At 51.3% G+C, this 17,252-nt stretch overlaps 6 protein-coding genes across 6 annotated transcripts; 5 read left to right on the top strand and 1 right to left on the bottom strand.

Annotated features, from left to right (window-relative positions):
- The first annotated feature begins 720 nt into the window (after positions 1-720).
- On the top strand, positions 721-3,954 carry EDD37DRAFT_622302 (uncharacterized protein). Its single transcript, XM_062816052.1, has one exon. The coding sequence runs from the start codon at positions 1,036-1,038 to the stop codon at positions 3,850-3,852; it is 2,817 nt and encodes a 938-aa protein (XP_062673325.1). The 5' UTR covers positions 721-1,035; the 3' UTR covers positions 3,853-3,954.
- Positions 3,955-4,314: 360 nt separating this feature from the next.
- Positions 4,315-5,920, top strand: EDD37DRAFT_606252 (histidyl-tRNA synthetase; the record flags this gene model as incomplete). The annotated part of the gene is made up of 2 exons (XM_062814868.1): positions 4,315-5,750; positions 5,812-5,920. 2 exons carry the CDS (start codon positions 4,315-4,317, stop codon positions 5,918-5,920), a joined length of 1,545 nt encoding a protein of 514 aa, XP_062673324.1.
- A 794-nt stretch (positions 5,921-6,714) lies between these two features.
- Positions 6,715-8,210, top strand: EDD37DRAFT_261777 (uncharacterized protein). The gene is made up of 5 exons (XM_062810835.1): positions 6,715-7,222; positions 7,274-7,534; positions 7,586-7,904; positions 7,960-7,968; positions 8,016-8,210. Exons 1-5 carry the CDS (start codon positions 7,166-7,168, stop codon positions 8,021-8,023), a joined length of 654 nt encoding a protein of 217 aa, XP_062673323.1. The 5' UTR covers positions 6,715-7,165; the 3' UTR covers positions 8,024-8,210.
- Positions 8,211-9,655, bottom strand: EDD37DRAFT_261767 (ribonuclease P subunit Rpp30). Its single transcript, XM_062810834.1, has one exon. The coding sequence runs from the start codon at positions 9,462-9,464 to the stop codon at positions 8,397-8,399; it is 1,068 nt and encodes a 355-aa protein (XP_062673322.1). The 5' UTR covers positions 9,465-9,655; the 3' UTR covers positions 8,211-8,396.
- Positions 9,656-11,515: 1,860 nt separating this feature from the next.
- EDD37DRAFT_561051 (casein kinase II subunit alpha) lies at positions 11,516-12,679 on the top strand (the record flags this gene model as incomplete). The annotated part of the gene is made up of 4 exons (XM_062813866.1): positions 11,516-11,630; positions 11,689-12,062; positions 12,116-12,535; positions 12,584-12,679. The coding sequence occupies 4 exons, from the start codon at positions 11,516-11,518 to the stop codon at positions 12,677-12,679; spliced, it is 1,005 nt and encodes a 334-aa protein (XP_062673321.1).
- An 865-nt stretch (positions 12,680-13,544) lies between these two features.
- EDD37DRAFT_261594 (valyl-tRNA synthetase) lies at positions 13,545-17,233 on the top strand. The gene has a single exon (XM_062810833.1). The coding sequence runs from the start codon at positions 13,847-13,849 to the stop codon at positions 16,925-16,927; it is 3,081 nt and encodes a 1,026-aa protein (XP_062673320.1). The 5' UTR covers positions 13,545-13,846; the 3' UTR covers positions 16,928-17,233.
- The last annotated feature ends 19 nt before the right edge of the window (positions 17,234-17,252 follow it).

Genomic DNA, 17,252 nt, shown 5'->3' with positions numbered 1-17,252 from the left:
TCCTTACCATCGCTCGGGGCGAAATTCGATCGGATTAGAGGCGCAGCGGGCACACGTCAAAGCGGGATGGCGCATCGATTTCCGAGTAGGCTCGGCAGTATACAGGTCAATCTGCTCGGACCAAGGGGCACTTCTCCCTTGAATGAAAACAACTGTTCCAAGGCATGGGCTCTGGACGGATAAAGAGTCTAGAAATATATTCCTGCCTGTGGTTCCTGCTCTTCAAGGATGTGATCGCTGTCGGTAGGTCGCACGATTGGATTGTTTGGTCGCTATGGAGAGAGTATAATGGCCAGGAAAAATGCGTGCTCATGACTCCACAAGGACCACAACATCATGTTTCTTGCTGAGTGGTTGAAACTGTCAGGGTAAGTGACTTGCAGTTGTAGTTGATCCGCACTGGATGCGCCTTGACTATGGACGAAATTTCTGCATCTTACACCCAGAAGCCCCTCGTTGGCTTTGGACATGGCTCTGATTATGTTTGAGGCTGATGCTATGCGTTGGTGCGGATACTCGTAGATGTAGAATTGAAAGGATGATGCCAACAGTGCGAATACGTCAGATTGAGAATATGTTAGGTGCACTAAGGGTCCCTATAAGAAAATACAGGGTTACTCAATAGTGGATTTGGGTGGGCGTGTACCAATGAACAGGCAACCCCAAGGATGTGAACTTAGTCAATGATTTTAGGCTACCCCCCGTTTTCCTGACTGACGGACTCTGCCACTGCCACCTTAGACTGCAAACTGCAACTCGGCTCATTTTCTTGGGAAACCACGTCTTGAGCTTTGCACATATACTATCCTATATTTTCCTCCATCGACATCGACGCCGTTACGCCCTCCTAACGACCACGATCGCGACCATTTACCCTCTGTATATTTATTTCCATCTGTCCGACCTGTTCCGAATATAGATTCTCTCCCTTTTCCCGGTCGAACCCTCCCACAACTCGTCCAGTTGGCTTGCTGACCTGAGGAGAGTCAACAAGCTGACTGGTTCTGAGCCTGCGCTTCGAGTGTCGAACCATTCATGCCGCGAAACCCTGCGGCGAAAAAGCACCAGCATAACAATCGCCACGAAAATGGCCTTGTAGGCCCCGGAAAACGTGTCTCGAAGCAAAAGTCGAATGGTCACCTCAATGGCGCCGCAAAGGGCCCTGTCCCCTCGGAGTCTGTTTCTCAATCAAGTTCTGCAGAATCCTCAGTGACGGGATCAGTCCACGAGCAAACCACCACTGCCTATCCCGATTCGAATCCAGACCCCCCGAAAGCATCCATTTCAAAGCCCGCGGAGTCGGAAGCGGGCGAGATCAAGGACAAGGAGGTTCCAAAAGAGTCGAATGGGTCAGCAATGTTGCAACAAAAACGAGGCGATGCGTCGACTGCGCAAGCCAAGTCTATACAGGACTTCAGTGCCTTCCAGATTGCGTCGACTATCCTTAAGTCTCGACCGGCATGCGACACCATTTCTTTGCTGATCGTGCTCTTGGCTCTGCCAACCATGATCTTGACCATTGTTCAGGCCTTCTTTGCCTCTTTGACACTTCTACCCGGCGGCAGTTCGTCTTCGGCATTTCTTTCTCTGGTCGATATCTTTCATGGGTCTGCAGGTGCACCCAGTATCACGACTAGGGCGATCGTGGACATTATTTGTTTCGGACTGTGGTTGTGCCTGTGGCCCTGGGCTCAGAACTTTACGCTGGACCTGGCTCAAATACAAATTGCCATGGTACTTGGAAACGGAAGTTCTGGGCGAAACGGCCGAGTCAATACTTTCTGCTTGACAGGTGTACTCCTGCTGCATCTAGTCCGGAGTAAGGGTGTTAGGCGCTTTTTGTTTGCAAATTTTGTCCCTACAGAGTTAATCTCTCAACTTGGACTGTCAGAATATCTGAGGTATTTACCTTCCGATGCCGATTTTGGGCAGAGTCCCAGAGCTCCGTCGCAGATTCGAAGTCTTTTCGCAATACACATCATCAGCCAAGCTGTGTTGGCGGTCATTCGCCGCCGGCTCAAAAGCGCTAATTCTCAAGGACCTACAAAGGCAAAGCGAGTAGACATGGAAGCATCCGTGGGCGCATTCTCCGACTTCTCGACTATGGACGGTACTTCGTCGACGGCCATATCCAGTTCGGTGGACTATCAGCCGCCTCCGACACCCGGGCTCAAAGAAGGTAAGGAGAAAAACACGAGTGCGAAGAAAAGGCGAAAACAGGCGAACCATGTCAGAAGCAAACAACCTTTTTGGGCTGCCCTTGCCAGTACCAAGGTTCATGTCATCAGAGAAGTGGAGCATAACAAGGCTCTACCAACTGTTGCGAACAACCAGGGAACACCATTCGAACCAGCACATCGGGACCTTGTGTGGGTTACCAATGTCGACCCATCGTCTATCTCTTTCGAAACCAGTTACGCTGGCAGTACCGAGGAAGGACCGGATGCGGGATCATCAAGCGAAACCAAGCCTTTTTATGTCCGCATCAATGGTGCCAAATGGCACTCTGTCACTCTTGAAGCATTAGAAAACGCATCGCAGACTGAAAGCTCCAGTGCTCAATGGTCGGGTACGATTTCAGGACTGGCACCCAATTGCACCTACACCTGCACGTTTATCCGCGCAGACGGAGACGAGGAATACGCATCAGTCATGGTCAGAACTCCAATGCTGCTTGATAAAGATGTCTCTGGTGCCATGGTGCCTTTGCCCGTCCGTCAATCTACCAGACCATCCTCCCCAACGACGACCCTGAAAAACTCGATCGCGACCGCTGAAGCAAATCTAAATGAGTCTCGCAACCGTCTCAATAAAGCACGCCGTCAACATCGGACTACCCTCGCCAAAGTCGAAAGGGAGGTGGACAGCTACAATACCCGCCTCAGAACCGCCGGGGATGACAATAAGCAAAAGCAAAAGTTGTTGCAAGCTGAACGTAGCATTGAACAAACACGGACTGCCACGCAGAAGCTCGACGCGGATTTGGAAGGCCTGGTAACCACACCTGAGGACGATATCGAGGATCACAGTGCTTCTCAAAGTGCATTTGAGACACAATCCAGAGTTCTCGCTGAGGCTAAGGAGTCTCTCGCGAGTGCTTCTTCTGCCGCCGACACTGATCTTCAGTGTGCTAAAACTGAGCTCACTACAGTTGTAACCCGCAAAGAACGTCTGACTGGTCGCAATGCCAAATTGACGGAGCAGCACGACCGTATAACGCAAGCCAATGCGCAAGGGCTGAACGAGCGGGAAAGGAAAGCTGCCGAGTCGAATGCCAAGGACACTGATCAACAAAGACGCGAGGTTGACTTGTTGCACCACATCCAAAACCTGGAAGGTGAGGTCAATAGCCAGAAGATGAGGCTGGATGCCAACCGCCGACAATTGAGACAATTTGAGGAAGAGGATGCGCGACAGATCTTGATCAGCAGTAGTGGGCCTTTGACTCCCGAGGGCGAGCTGCCTGGTACTCGACAGACGCCACAGCACGCTCGACCCTACGCATTTGGCAGTTTTCAAGCATTTCCCAACAGTCCCGTCATTCCGGAAGTCCAAGGCTCGCCGTTCCTTGCATATGCGAAAACACTTCCTTCGACTGATCAAAGGCGTCCCAGATCCAATACCAATCAGTCAGCTGGCGGGATAAGCAACCTCTCCGCCGAGTTCGAGGATGCGGACCCTATCCCACCCATGCCTTCAACTACAGAATATGAGGTGATGGAACGCAAGGGAAGTGGCAGTAGCAGAGGTCATACTGGCAGTCCAGCAGCAGGAATCATTGGAAGTGCGTTGCGTAGTCCTCAACGAGGCAGCTACAGTCCAGGACATGTCCCAGGGTCAACTACTTGGTGAACGAGCCGGTGCTAGATTGGTTCTTAGAGTGATTGCGCTTCAATTCGGTGAAGGTTTACAGTTTGATGAGATAGCTCGAAAAAAGTGTTCCCATCTTCGCAATCTTGATTTGCCATTGGTCTCTCGTTGTTCGTCCATGTTATCGTCGTTATCGTTGGTGCCTTCCAGGTCACCATTGCGGTCTCCTTCAGATCTTGGCATGTTTGCACTTGTCCTTTCCGACCACTTGACGATTGTGTACCCCAACTTTTTGAGGCCAATTGCGCTCAAGGCCCGATTTTATTTTGTTCATAGCCACGACTGGATCTGACTCACTCGCCCTTGTGCCTTGTCCTTCTATCTCGCTGCATGCGCCCCTTCTCCCGGACCTGCATAGCGATAGGCAAGAGCCTCCCCCAGAGAAGCCCTCCGTTTGCGTCTCGGAGCCTCAGAAATAAGCCTCCGACCAGGTGGTGCTCAACCATGGCGAAGGACAAGAAGGAGAAGCAAGAGTTAATCAAGAATCCCAAAGGAACAAGGGATTGGTCAGGGGAGGATGTCGACCTACTAGAAGATATTCTTGCGCAGATATCCCGGGTTTTTCGTAAACACGGAGCGAAAAAGCTCGATACTCCAGTATTCGAGCGAGAAGAAGTGCTGAAGGGCAAATATGGCGAGGATTCGAAGCTGATATACGACTTGAAAGATCAGGGCGGAGAGTTACTTTCGCTGCGTTATGACTTGACGGTACCATTTGCCAGGTGGCTAGCCATGAATGCAAATACCAAGAACTACAAGAGATTCGCCATAAGCAAAGTCTACCGAAGAGACCAACCTGCTATTGCCAAGGGTCGCATGCGGGAGTTCTACCAATGCGACATCGACTTCGCAGGCGCAAGTGACGCCATGATTTCGGACAGTGAGGTTATTGGTATTATCGTTGAAGTCTTCGAATCTTTGGAGTGGACCGGCCGATACACCATCAAGATCAATGACCGGAGGATATTGGACGGGTTGTTTGAGGTGTGTGGTGTGCCAGAAGACAAGATCCGAACGATATCGAGTGCGGTCGACAAGCTAGACAAGTCACCCTGGGAGGAGGTGAAGAAAGAGATGGTCGAGACGAAAGGACTTGACGAAGCCGTGGCAGACAAAATTCGCATTTATGTCACAAGAAAAGGCGGGAAAGATCTGCTAGAAGAGCTGAAGAAGGATGATGCTATGATGAGCAATGCGAAAGCAAAGCAAGGTATCGAAGAGATGGATATGTTGATGGAGTACCTGACGGCGTGGAATGCGCTGGACAAAATCTCGTTTGATCTATCTCTGGCTCGAGGGCTGGATTACTACACCGGTGTCATCTATGAAGTTGTGACGGAAGGCTCTGCGCCTGTCGTTGCCGATGGTGCCGAGGTCGCCAAAGAGTTGCACAAGCAGGGAAAGAAGGAGAAGAAGGTGCTCGACGAGGACGAAGATCGATCCAACGATCCATCTGTCGGTATTGGATCTGTCGCTGCAGGTGGTCGCTATGACCACTTAGTCGAACGATTTCGGCCAAACGCAGACCTGCCTTGCGTAGGCGTCAGTTTCGGCGTGGACAGAATATTCAGCATCACTAAGGCCAGGATTGCCAAGGGTGAGACGTTCAGCTATATCACGTCGAACGCTCCTGATGTCTATGTTATGGCTTTCGGTGGAGGTGGCTTCAGTGGCATGGCCAAGGAGCGCATTGAGATTACTAAGATCTTGTTGGATGCTGGTCTGAAGGTGGAATTCACATACAAGAAGAAGCCGAAACCGCAGGTGCAGTTCAAAAACGCGGAGACTGCTGGAGCGCCGTTTGCCGTGATCCTTGGTGAGGAGGAGCAGACGAAGGGAGAGGTGCGCGTGAAGGAGATGGGGTTGCCGGATGGTCATCCGTGAGTATTTCTGCATGCAATGCTTATTTGCGATATCGTGGCTGACTTGATATGTGAACAGTGAGAAAGAAGGCGTGCTCGTCAAGATTTCCGACCTTGGAGCTGAAGTGTCTAGAAGAGTTGAGGCCAAAAAGCTGGTTCCGAAGACAGAGAAGTTGACGGTCGGCTGAACATAGCATATCCCGAAGTCGTCGAGGACACCATGGTCAACAAGCATGTCTGAAGGCGTCCACCTCCCCAGGCCCAGTCTGGAGGTTGTGAGAACAAGTATGACCGTCATGGCGGATCAACACGAGTCGCGACTCACATGTCGGTAGCTGCAGACTATGTGAGACGGAGGCCTGCTTCGAAGGACAGAAGCAGATGGCGCTGGAAGACAGCAATCCGATGACCGTCCTCGAACAGTAAACAGTACAGGATGAGATTACCTTGCACTGTGACTGACTCCGACTATAACCAAGCACAAGGAGACAGATGGCAGTCATCTTGTCGTGCCTGCCAGCTTGAAACATGGTCAGCTTCGGCAGATCCAGACTTGTAATAGATCAAAAAGATCTCCAACCCACTCTCGGTCCTTGCTTCTGTGATGTGTCTAGACCTTTGGAGTCTTGAGGTCCGCAGTGCAGCCTTGCTGGAGCTATCGAGGGCAGCGCCAGCCTCGCAGGAACCTCGCGAAACCCGCCAAGAAATAGCCAGACCCCCTGACTTGCGAATCTTCTTCTAAACCTCGTCTTCATTCCAAACTTGCCCTCTTCAAGCTACTGAATCTCAAATACTATGGTAAGATCCTTCCTTAGCGACTTGGCTATCGCTTGAGATCCGGCCCAGATCATCTTTGTCCCTGCCGGCACCACTCCTGATCCATCTGAGATCCAGCAACGCCAGGTGCAATTACCCCACGAGAAGCGCCGCGCGAGTGTGAAACGCCTCACGTCTCAGCAACCACACTTCTGTCACATCCGCCCTCAACATGATACTCTTCAGCCACAGAAGTACAGATGTTCGAGACCATGATGAAGAGGTCCACGTCGCATCTTCCGTTTGAGATCTGCAGTCCTCCAATCGCGACCTCAAGGTCAACAACTGCAAACACTTCGGTTGATCCCGCTGCTTATACTCCCTGTTCATCTCTCTTCACTCGCCGTCTGAAGCCGCTGTCCGGATGTCTCCCTCACCGAGAGGAACTATCTCCCTTCAATCTGGTTGTTTGCGATCGTTCTTTATGCTGGACATTCCAAAATGGTCTTCTAGGGACTTAACCCTCGTCGAAACCCCTTCTTTCATCTCAAGTTTCTGTTTCCTCATTCCCCCCAAGTCATTCATTTGTTGCAGGCCATCATCTAATACCCTTTGCCCCAAATTCCATTCCTTTTTAGCTTGTGTCCTTACTAGACATTACATCTCGTTCAATCACAATGCCGGCATTCCGCTCATTATACGTTCTTACAGTTTTGGCAGCTTGCCTGGCGCAAGTATGGCAATCCAGCCTACTTCACTGCCACTTCCACTAACGAATGACTCAGGCACTGGCTGGCGGCGACTACTCAGGCGGTAGTAGCGGCTCATCATGGGGCGGCAGCTCTGTTGGCAGCTCTGACGGCAGCTCCAAGGATAAAAGTGGTGGCAGTGGGATGGGCAATTCCGGTAGCAGCGGCGGAAGCTATGGTGGCGGCGGCTCCAACAATCAATGGACTTCCAGCACCACCACAACGACAACCACCACCGCAGCCGTTGTCCAAGCCGAAACCTGCCCACCCGCTGGAACGAGTACCATGACCGAGACTGTAAGTTGAGAGTGGCGCCGCGTGAAGACAGGCATTGACACGGGAATCTAGACCACCGTCACGGCAGTGTCGGCTTGCGCATCGTCTGTGGTTACCGCCGTTGTCACATCATGGATGAACGCGCCCGCGGGCTGCTGGTGCGGCTCCGCCACCTATGCAGCTGCAGTGGCTGAGGTGACGGGAGGGATTGGGATGCCCCTGGGCAACGCTCCCATCTTGACTACCACTCTCGGCGCCCTTGTTCCTGGCCTGTCCTCCATCCCAGTGGCAGATGCTGTTGTGACAGGAGTGACGGTTGCCGCTGCTGCAGCAGTACCAGCCACAACCACAGCCGCTGCTGTTTCTGCCGGCAGCTTCTTTGGAGTCTCAAGTAAGTTTTCTAGCAATCCTGCATTCTGTCGTTTGCTGACTTCGTGTGTTTCAAGGTTCTGCTGGTACGGAAACTTCTTCCTCTAGCAGCGTCTCAACTGACTCTTCCGAGGCTACTAGCACCGTTTCTACAACGACGACGACGACGACGTCGTTGTCATCGTCTGCATCATCTACATCAACGACGACAGCTGCGGCATCTTCGTCCGCAGCATCGTCTTCTTCTTCTGCTGCCGACAAGCTGGCGGATTCTACGGCTGCCGCTTTTTCTGTTGGCTCATTTAGTACAGTTGACCCTGCAACATTGACACTCAAGAACGCTTATACCCTGGGCATTGGAAAGAGAGGGCCTGCACCTACATTATCATGAGGGTTTTAGATAGGAACTAAGGAAATAAAAATACCCCATTTTGCCAAACTGGGACAGGACATGGAGTACTGGCGAGATATTTTTTCTTTTCTTGTGAACGTCTAAAACAGAAGGGCGAGAGGGCTAGATCTTCTTGCTGGGCACGTTATTCTTCTCACTGGAGAGCGCCTCGTGCTCGATTGGAAAGGCAGATGCAGTGGTATCTTGCACACATGTAGCTGTGTCGTCGGGCTCAGCTTTACCCTCCATCTTTGCCTTCTTGGCACGTCTCTTCATTTCGCGCTTCGACAGGGGCTGCCCATCTGTAGATTGACTCTCGGCTGTCGGAGCACCTGAGGTCGAGGCGGATGTCATCGAAGGAGCCTTCCTTTTCGTGCCAGTAGCCGGCAGAACGACATCCTTGGCTTTGTTGGACCCTGCTGCCGCTGCAGCTTGTGACTGTCGCTGGGCAGGCTGTATCTGACCTTGCACGACGGGTGGACTTCCGCCATCAATCACATCGACCACGCCGCGGAAACTCGTCCTCTTGATACCAGCAAACCTCACGACTTTGCCCGCTTCTTCGCATAGCGCCTCTTTTCCTCGCTCCTGACCCAGACCCCATACCTGTGCAAGGTTGATGACGTCGTGCGGGCCTCGCACGCCCAGCGCGTTCCTGGCCTCGCTACTGAGGATGATCCCGCGTCCTCTCGTTGCGCGGATGAGCTGTGCGGCCCCACTGATCAGGTTTCTTCGCGCATTGGAGTCATGTTGAATTCCTGGCGCGTAGCATACTTCGAAGCGCACGCCGCGTTGTAATGCTGAAGCGACGGTCTTGAATTTCAGGATGCAGGGTAGGCGCTGGCTGAAGTCTAGGCTGATCAGGTCGCACTCTAGAGACTGGCAGCAAAGAGCGAGCGCTTTCTCGGTAGTGGGGCGCAATGCGAGGAGATCATAATGCGGCGCGAAGGACGAGAGGCGGTGATTCTGGGTTGTGTCGGAAATGGTGATCGTCAGGCGTGTCAGGGTTGTGAGGCTCTTGGGGATGGTGAGGGACGAGAGTGGAATCGGCTGTGGTGTGCTTGGGAGTTTGCCTGTTGCGAGGAGGGAGATGGCGATTACAGAGTAGCCTAGTTCGGCGTGAAAGGCGAGGGTGTGGGAGAGGTCGGCGTGGTTGGATGTGTAGGGTACGTTAAGGTCGTGGAAGGGCATGACTGTGGTGGTGAGCTGGAACACAGCGATGTGTGTGACGTGAGAGGTCGGCGGGGATGAGCATGGTGTCGCTAGGACGAGCCAGAAACCCTTGGTATGTTCAGGGAAGCAGGTTCATCGTTGTGGTGGGTGTGGTATGTAAGAGTCCCGATGGTCTTGAAGTTTGGGGTATTTTTATTTTTATTTTATTTGGGTAATTTATGACGCAGCGGAGGCTGTATATGGCTGCTTTAATGTATATCACTGTACACTAGGACTACATATCCATGCCAGCGAAATGTGCAACCCAGGTGAATGACAGCTAATCGGACTGGACTCTTGTGAGCAATATGCTTTATATTATTATAGACAGAATAAATGCCAGAGGATATTATCGCTTGATCCGCTGTTTTTTTCTTACTTGTTTGGGATGTCCCTCCAGTCTTTAAATTCCCGCGACCGCATCAAGGCTAGTATGCGGTGTTCGCTATCGACACAGTGTTGCCCGAAGCATGAGTCGTCCATTAGTTTTATACGTCGTAACCCCAGGTCCAGGTCGCTTCTGGCGCGAAGCCCCAATAACGTGCAGGAGCACACTCGGCTCTGAATGTCGCGCTCGCTTGGAGGACGCCATCGACCGTCTCCCATTGAACACCCTTGTCTGTGTCCGAAGCGCTGTCACATATCCAAGCGGATTTTCCATCGTCCTCATACCAGCCATTCAGGTCCATCTCAGCAGCCACACAGTATCCGGATTCGACGGATCGGCACACTATTATCGAGCCGAAACACAAATTGTCATCGGTGAGGGCTGTCGACATCGAGATATCACAATCGTGGGTAGGGTTGCCGTCGCCGCGGACGCTCATGGTCTTGGTCGGCGTCGAGCCCTCGTCCACCGGTAGCGCCGCCGCCCAGACACGACCTCTCAGGAGCATGAGCGTCGCTGGCGCGACAGCTGACTGAAAGAGACGTATTTTCTGCCAGTGGTGAGCGGATGGTAGGACAGACAGCCTTAACGTTCGCTGATAGAGATAGTATTTGTTGTGGATGGTAGTGGTTTCTTCCAGTCCTTAGGAAGCAAAGTGGAAAGCGATGATAGCAGGGAGTAGATTGTACATGGCGTATACTCACGGCGACGTTCCTGGGGCCATGTAGTCTCTTCTTTATAGCTTCTCAGATTGAGACGCATTTGGAATTTTTCTGGAAAGTCGGTTCAGACTCGTAGCCGTGTCGCGAGTATTGAAGTCTGTTGAGCCATTGCAACAATTGAAGTGGTCCACTCCTATCAATCGTGTTGCCAGACTAGAGGTTACCAGAGTCAAAGCTCCAGTGAACCGCTGGTCCAGACGCGAGTATTTCCGAATACAGACATATTCGGCAACGAAACGTTGCAACGATTAACGAGGCCCGTGCCAACACTTCGTTAGCATTGAAGCAATGCTGGACCTCTGTGACCTCTTTGTGGTTTGTCTGTGGGGATTGCGCTGGTCTCCATTCCCGGAACAGGTGTTCATGAACCTTTGTCACGGCTGGCTGGTGAGGGCGTCAAGAGGTGGAATCTGAATCGGGACTTTTGGTTCCCTGAAACATGTTCGCAACTGCTTGACTTACCTTGCGGACTGTTGTCTCATGCAAGACGTGATTCGATAATGAGTACACATACTTACCTGGTATTGTTCGATTCTAGGTCGCTTCACTAGGTCTATGGTACAGTACTTGGAGCGCCCACGTGAGGCTGGGGCAGATTGTAGTCCTACTGTACTACAGTATTCTGCTTGTCCCGCCAAGCAACGGGATCATTATCCGCCGACTTAGTCAAGTTACTCACTGGCACTCCAGGCCGCAGACCCAAAGGCTACCGGCCAGAACGTACCACATTCATCTTAATACATTCGACTACTTTCATTCTCTTAAGTCACTCATATCGGAAAGCTGTGCAGTAGGCAGCGTAGTTGTCATTCCCCGCGCCAGGAACCCGACGAATCCTCGAACAACTATCCTGCATGGTCACGCTATTGACATTCGCTACTGCATGAGAGAACCCCACGATCCCCTCCACCATCGCAGCCATGGCGCGCGTCTACGCCGACGTCAATGCTAACATGCCCCGGTCGTATTGGGATTATGATTCCGTATCGATCTCATGGGGTGTGTTGGAAAACTACGAAATCGTGAGGAAGATTGGTAGGCTTGAGTCGCAGCCATATCTTTGTCAATGGTGGACTAACCAGAGCGCCTTCAGGAAGAGGAAAATATTCCGAAGTGTTCGAAGGCATTAACGTTGCCAACTACCAGAAATGCGTCATCAAAGTCCTGAAGCCTGTAAAGAAGAAGAAAATAAAGCGAGAGATCAAGATCCTACAAAACCTCTCTGGCGGACCAAATATCGTCGCACTTCTCGATGTTGTGAGGGACAGCCAGAGCAAAACACCCAGTCTGATATTTGAGAATGTGGACAATACGGACTTCAGGACGCTCTACCCACGGTTCGTCGATTACGATGTTCGCTACTACATCTTCGAACTCTTAAAAGCCTTGGATTTCTGCCACAGCAAGGGTATCATGCACCGGGACGTCAAGCCTCACAACGTTATGATCGATCATGCAAAGAGAAAGGTTTGTTAGCTCATCCCAAGCTAGATGATTGTCAGACACTGACAGCAACGCAGCTAAGGCTCATCGATTGGGGTCTGGCCGAATTCTATCACCAGGGTACAGAGTACAATGTCAGAGTCGCATCGCGATACTTCAAAGGTCCGGAACTGCTGGTCGACTACCAAGAATACGATTACTCCCTGGACATGTGGTCGTTGGGCGCCATGTTTGCGTCCATGATCTTCCGAAAAGAACCTTTTTTCCACGGAAATAGTAACTCTGACCAGCTGGTCAAGATTGCGAAGGTTCTTGGTACGGATGAGCTCTTTGAGTACCTCGACAAGTATGACATCGAGCTTGACGCTCAATACGACGACATCCTCAGCAGATTCCCAAAGAAACCATGGCAAAGCTTTGTGAATGCTGACAATCAGCGCTTCGTCAGCCCAGAGGCCATCGATTTCCTCGACAAACTCCTCAGATACGATCACCAGGTTCGTACCTCAATTTGACCGGGCAGCTCATACTGACTCTCGATACAGGAACGACTCACAGCCCAGGAAGCCATGGCACATCCATACTTTGCGCCCGTAAGGAATGCAGCTGCACAACAGAACTCGCAAAATCATGTTTCCTAGGGAGAGAGCCCAGGTTGCAGTACCAGTTTTCCTAACAATGACAAAATGGACCATCGCGGACAGTCGTCACGACCGCTTCTTACCACTTCACCATCCGTCAGTAGTGGTAGCTACTACGGGGTTGACAGCAAGATTATCCCAGATATTCGTGACCGTGCGAGGATGGATTTGGACGATACAGACTACGATGGGACGCGTCAATTCCAGAGCGTTGAAAGCTCGGCACCGTCAGTCAACGAAGACAATTGAGCGTGGAGGACAGGACAGAGTGTATTACAAGGGACTCAACTCATAACGACATGCCCGCATTGATCTTCACTCATATAGAGGTCTGATTACGACTGGATCGATATCAGATTTTGAACCATTGCAGTCCTATCGCTTGTCCTGAACATCGGTCTTGGCGTGGTCATGCGCTTCTGACTCCAATTCGGGGTTGCGACCGTCAGAATTCTAGTTCGAATATCATATTTCCTCTCCTCGCAGACCAGACCAGAACAGTGACTCATTTACTATTGTCCCTACTTATCACTGCTGATCCCATTTTCATTCTGAATTGTATTTCTCGAGCTGTAGTCAAGCCTTGAGGCTGTTCAGCAAAATACTTATCCGGCCTTTTCTACTGCGCCCTCCTCCTGCTTGGAGACGGCTACCTCGTTTCAACATGGCCCTCAATGCCGCTTCTCACAACATCAGTAAGCAGGGAAGCCGGTTATGGAGACTGCGTTGCTAACAATCTTGCAGCTGGAGACCCGACCGGCTCACCCTCAGGTCCTCCTCCGCCAGTCTCCTCTGAGATAGCAAACACGGCCAAGGATGCGGCCAAGAACGATGCGCTGGGCAACAATGTGCCGGGCAAAGATCAACAGAATAATGAGGACGGACAGACCGTGATGGGCATGTCCGGGAAGCCAAAGACTGCCAAAGAAAGTAAGAACGAGAACGCCGAACAACCACATTGACACGCACTGCTCGGGCATGATGGGCTGCATTTGGAAAATGAGTCATATGAAGGACGAGTACCAGATCGCCAGAGTTTCGTGGTGTATGACTGGGAAAGTGTTGTATAGAGCGAGCCAGCCGCTCATAGTCAGCCGTCCGCATCCTCAATAGACATCTGCCACACTGCTCCTCATATATAATGTGAAGATCGAGACTCTGACTATTATGCTCTTCACAGTTGAGAAAGAACGTAAGAAAGCCGAAAAGCTAGCCAAATTCCAAGAGAAGCAGAAAAAGCAAGCCCCGACACCGGAAACCACCTCGAAAGCACCTAAGAAGGAGAAGGTCAAGAAACCTACCGCTGTCGACGCCTACGAACCCCAGAAAATCGAAGCTGACCGATACGAGTGGTGGGAGAGCAGAGGCTACTTCAAGCCGCAATTTACAAAAGATGGCAAGGTCAAACCAGAGGGCAAATTCGTCATTCCTATACCTCCTCCCAACGTCACCGGCTCTCTACATATGGGACACGCTCTCACGAATGCTCTTCAAGACACGATGATCCGACATGCGCGGATGAAGGGAAAGACAACCGCATGGATTCCTGGCTGTGACCATGCCGGTATCGCAACACAGAGTGTGGTAGAAAAGATGGTATTTAAGACTGAAGGTAAGACTCGGCATCAGCTGGGCCGTGAAGCTCTGCTTGAGAAGATATGGGCTTGGAAAGACAAATACCATGCGAACATCACCAATCAGCTGAAGCGGTTGGGAGGCTCCATGGACTGGTCGCGAGAGGCTTTCACGATGGATGACAACCTCTCTCTTGCCGTTCGCAAGACCTTTGTTGATCTGTATGAAGAAGGCAGTATCTACAGAGCCAACCGCCTCGTGAATTGGTGTTCCGCTCTGAGCACGTCTTTGTCCAATCTCGAAGTTGATAACAAGGAGTTGAAGGGACGCACCAAATTGAAAGTGCCAGGTTACGACAAGATGATCGAGTTTGGTGTGCTCACGTACTTCAAATATCCGATAAGCAAGGGAGACGACTCGCACAAATCGTCCACGTCACCTGATCGGTTCAAAGGCTACGAGTTCATCGAGATCGCAACAACACGTCCTGAGACTATGCTTGGTGATACTGGTATTGCTGTGCATCCCAATGACAAGAGATACCAGCACCTGCACGGCAAGACCGCCATCCACCCATTCATCCCGGATCGCAAGATCCTCATATTTGCAGACGAGGAGGTGGAGATGGACTTCGGTACTGGTGCTGTGAAGATTACGCCAGCACACGACCTTAACGATTTCAACAAGGGCAGAAAGCACAACTTGGAATTCATCAACATTCTGAACGATGACGGCACATTGAATGAAAACGCAGGCCCATATGCCGGCCACAAGCGATTTGATGCTCGATACGAGATCATTAATGCTCTGAAAGAGCTCGATCTCTATACCAAACAGGAGGACAATGCCATGACGATTCCCATGTGCCAGAGGAGCAAAGACGTTATCGAACCAGTGTTGAAACCTCAATGGTGGATGAGGATGACCGAGATGGCGAAGGCTGCAGATGAATCCGTGCTTGATGGTAGGATCCTGATTAAACCCGAATCAGAAGCCAAACGTTTCCATTTCTGGATGCAAAACATTCAAGATTGGTGTATCTCTCGACAGCTTTGGTGGGGTCACCGGGCCCCGGCATACTATGTCCAGCTTGAGGGTGAAAGCAGTGATGAGGCTGATGATAAGTTCTGGGTGTGCGCACTAGACGAGGAGGAAGCTCGCAAGAAGGCGGAAAAGAAATTCCCAGGCAAGAAGTTCACTTTACATTGGGACGAAGATGTGCTCGACACCTGGTTTTCGTCCGGTCTCTGGCCCTTCTCAACCCTGGGTTGGCCCAAAGAGACAACAGATATGCGGGAGCTCTATCCCACATCTATGCTCGAGACTGGATGGGATATTTTGTTTTTCTGGGTAGCCAGGATGGTAATGCTTGGATTGAAGCTAACAGGCGATGTGCCGTTCACTGAGGTATACTGTCACTCCTTGATTCGGGATGCAGAAGGACGAAAGATGTCAAAGTCCTTAGGCAACGTGGTGGATCCTTTGGACATCATCAGAGGCATCACATTGGAAGATCTCCACAAGACTCTGTACAATGGTAACCTCGATCCAGCAGAGGTCGAACGGGCTAAGGCCTATCAAAAAGGGGCATTCCCGAAGGGCATCGAGGAGTGCGGAGCGGACGCCCTACGCTTCACGCTGGTCAACTATACCACTGGTGGAGGAGATATCGCTTTTGACATCCGGGAAATCGAGGCCAAGAGAAGATTCTGCAACAAAATCTACCAAGCCACCAATTTCGCCCTGGGCAGACTTGGTGAAGACTTTGTGCCAGATGCCACCCCGATAGACAACGAGCCGAAATCACTCGCGGAGAAGTGGATCCTTCACAGGCTTAACGCTGCCGCCAAAGAAGTCAACGACTCGATTGAAGGACGTGACTTCTCCGTGGCCGCCGGCACACTATATCAATACTGGTTTACCCAGCTCTGTGACACTTTCATCGAAAACTCGAAATACATCCTCACTCCCGAGGCTCCCGAAGACGAGAGAAAGTCTGCTCAGCAAACACTGTACACCACACTGGAAAGCGGATTATTACTGATGCATCCCCTGATGCCCTTCTTGACGGAACACCTATGGCAGAAGCTGCCTCGACGCAAGGGAGACTCTACCGAAAGTATCATGATCGCCAAATTCCCAGAATACAGTGAGAAGCTGGATAATCCCAAAGAAGCGGAAAAGTATGAGTTCATCATGGCCATTGCAACCGGCATACGGAGTCTGCTTTCTCAATACGGCTTCAAAGAGCCTGGAGATCTTATCATCCAGACCTACTCCGAAGCTGCGTTCAAGACTGCGTCCGACGAACGCACATCTCTCAAGTCCCTTGGTGGGAAATACGCCGGCGATATTGAAGTCTTGGCTCCTAACGCAGCGTCGCTTCCACCTGCTGGCTGTGCGCTGCAAAGTATTAACGCTGAAGCTGCCGTGTACCTCAAAGTTGCAGGGAAGATTGACCTCACGGAGGAATTCAAGAAGCGTGAGAAGAGTATTGAAGATGCCAAAGCTCGCGTGGAAAAGAGTAAGAAGATCATGAGCGCAGCTGGTTGGGAAAAGGCAAACCCAGAGACGAGACAAAAGGAAAAAGAGAAGCTCGAGGATGCAGAAAGCGAAGTGACAAGATTAGAGGAGGCCATCAAGGACCTCGAGAGGTTGAAACTGGAAGGCTAAAGGAGGTCGAGCATGTGTTAGGAGGTCTTTTGTACAACCGCTGTGATACCGTTTTCAACATTGATGATCTGCGATCATATCCCAGCATTCACATGACGATCCTTCTAGGTCTCGCGTTGTGTGCTCCCATACCTTAGGTGTTAGGCAAGGCAGGGACTTCGGCGACGGACATCTGAAGTGAGATACATCGCCAAGCTGGAAGGCAGCTTAGGGAGCGCTTTGGGCACGGTCGCAACCCCAGAACTCCCCACCGGAAATAGAGGCGACAGCCATACAAGAACCCGACATTATTGAAACGCGTGCTCACGCCTAAAATTTTCTGTTT

Source organism: Exophiala viscosa, assembly GCF_022695815.1.
Source record: "Exophiala viscosa unplaced genomic scaffold EDD37scaffold_2, whole genome shotgun sequence".
NCBI lineage: Eukaryota > Fungi > Ascomycota > Eurotiomycetes > Chaetothyriales > Herpotrichiellaceae > Exophiala > Exophiala viscosa.
The sequence above is the reverse complement of the archived record's forward strand: the minus strand, read 5'-3'. Positions and strand labels throughout refer to the sequence as shown.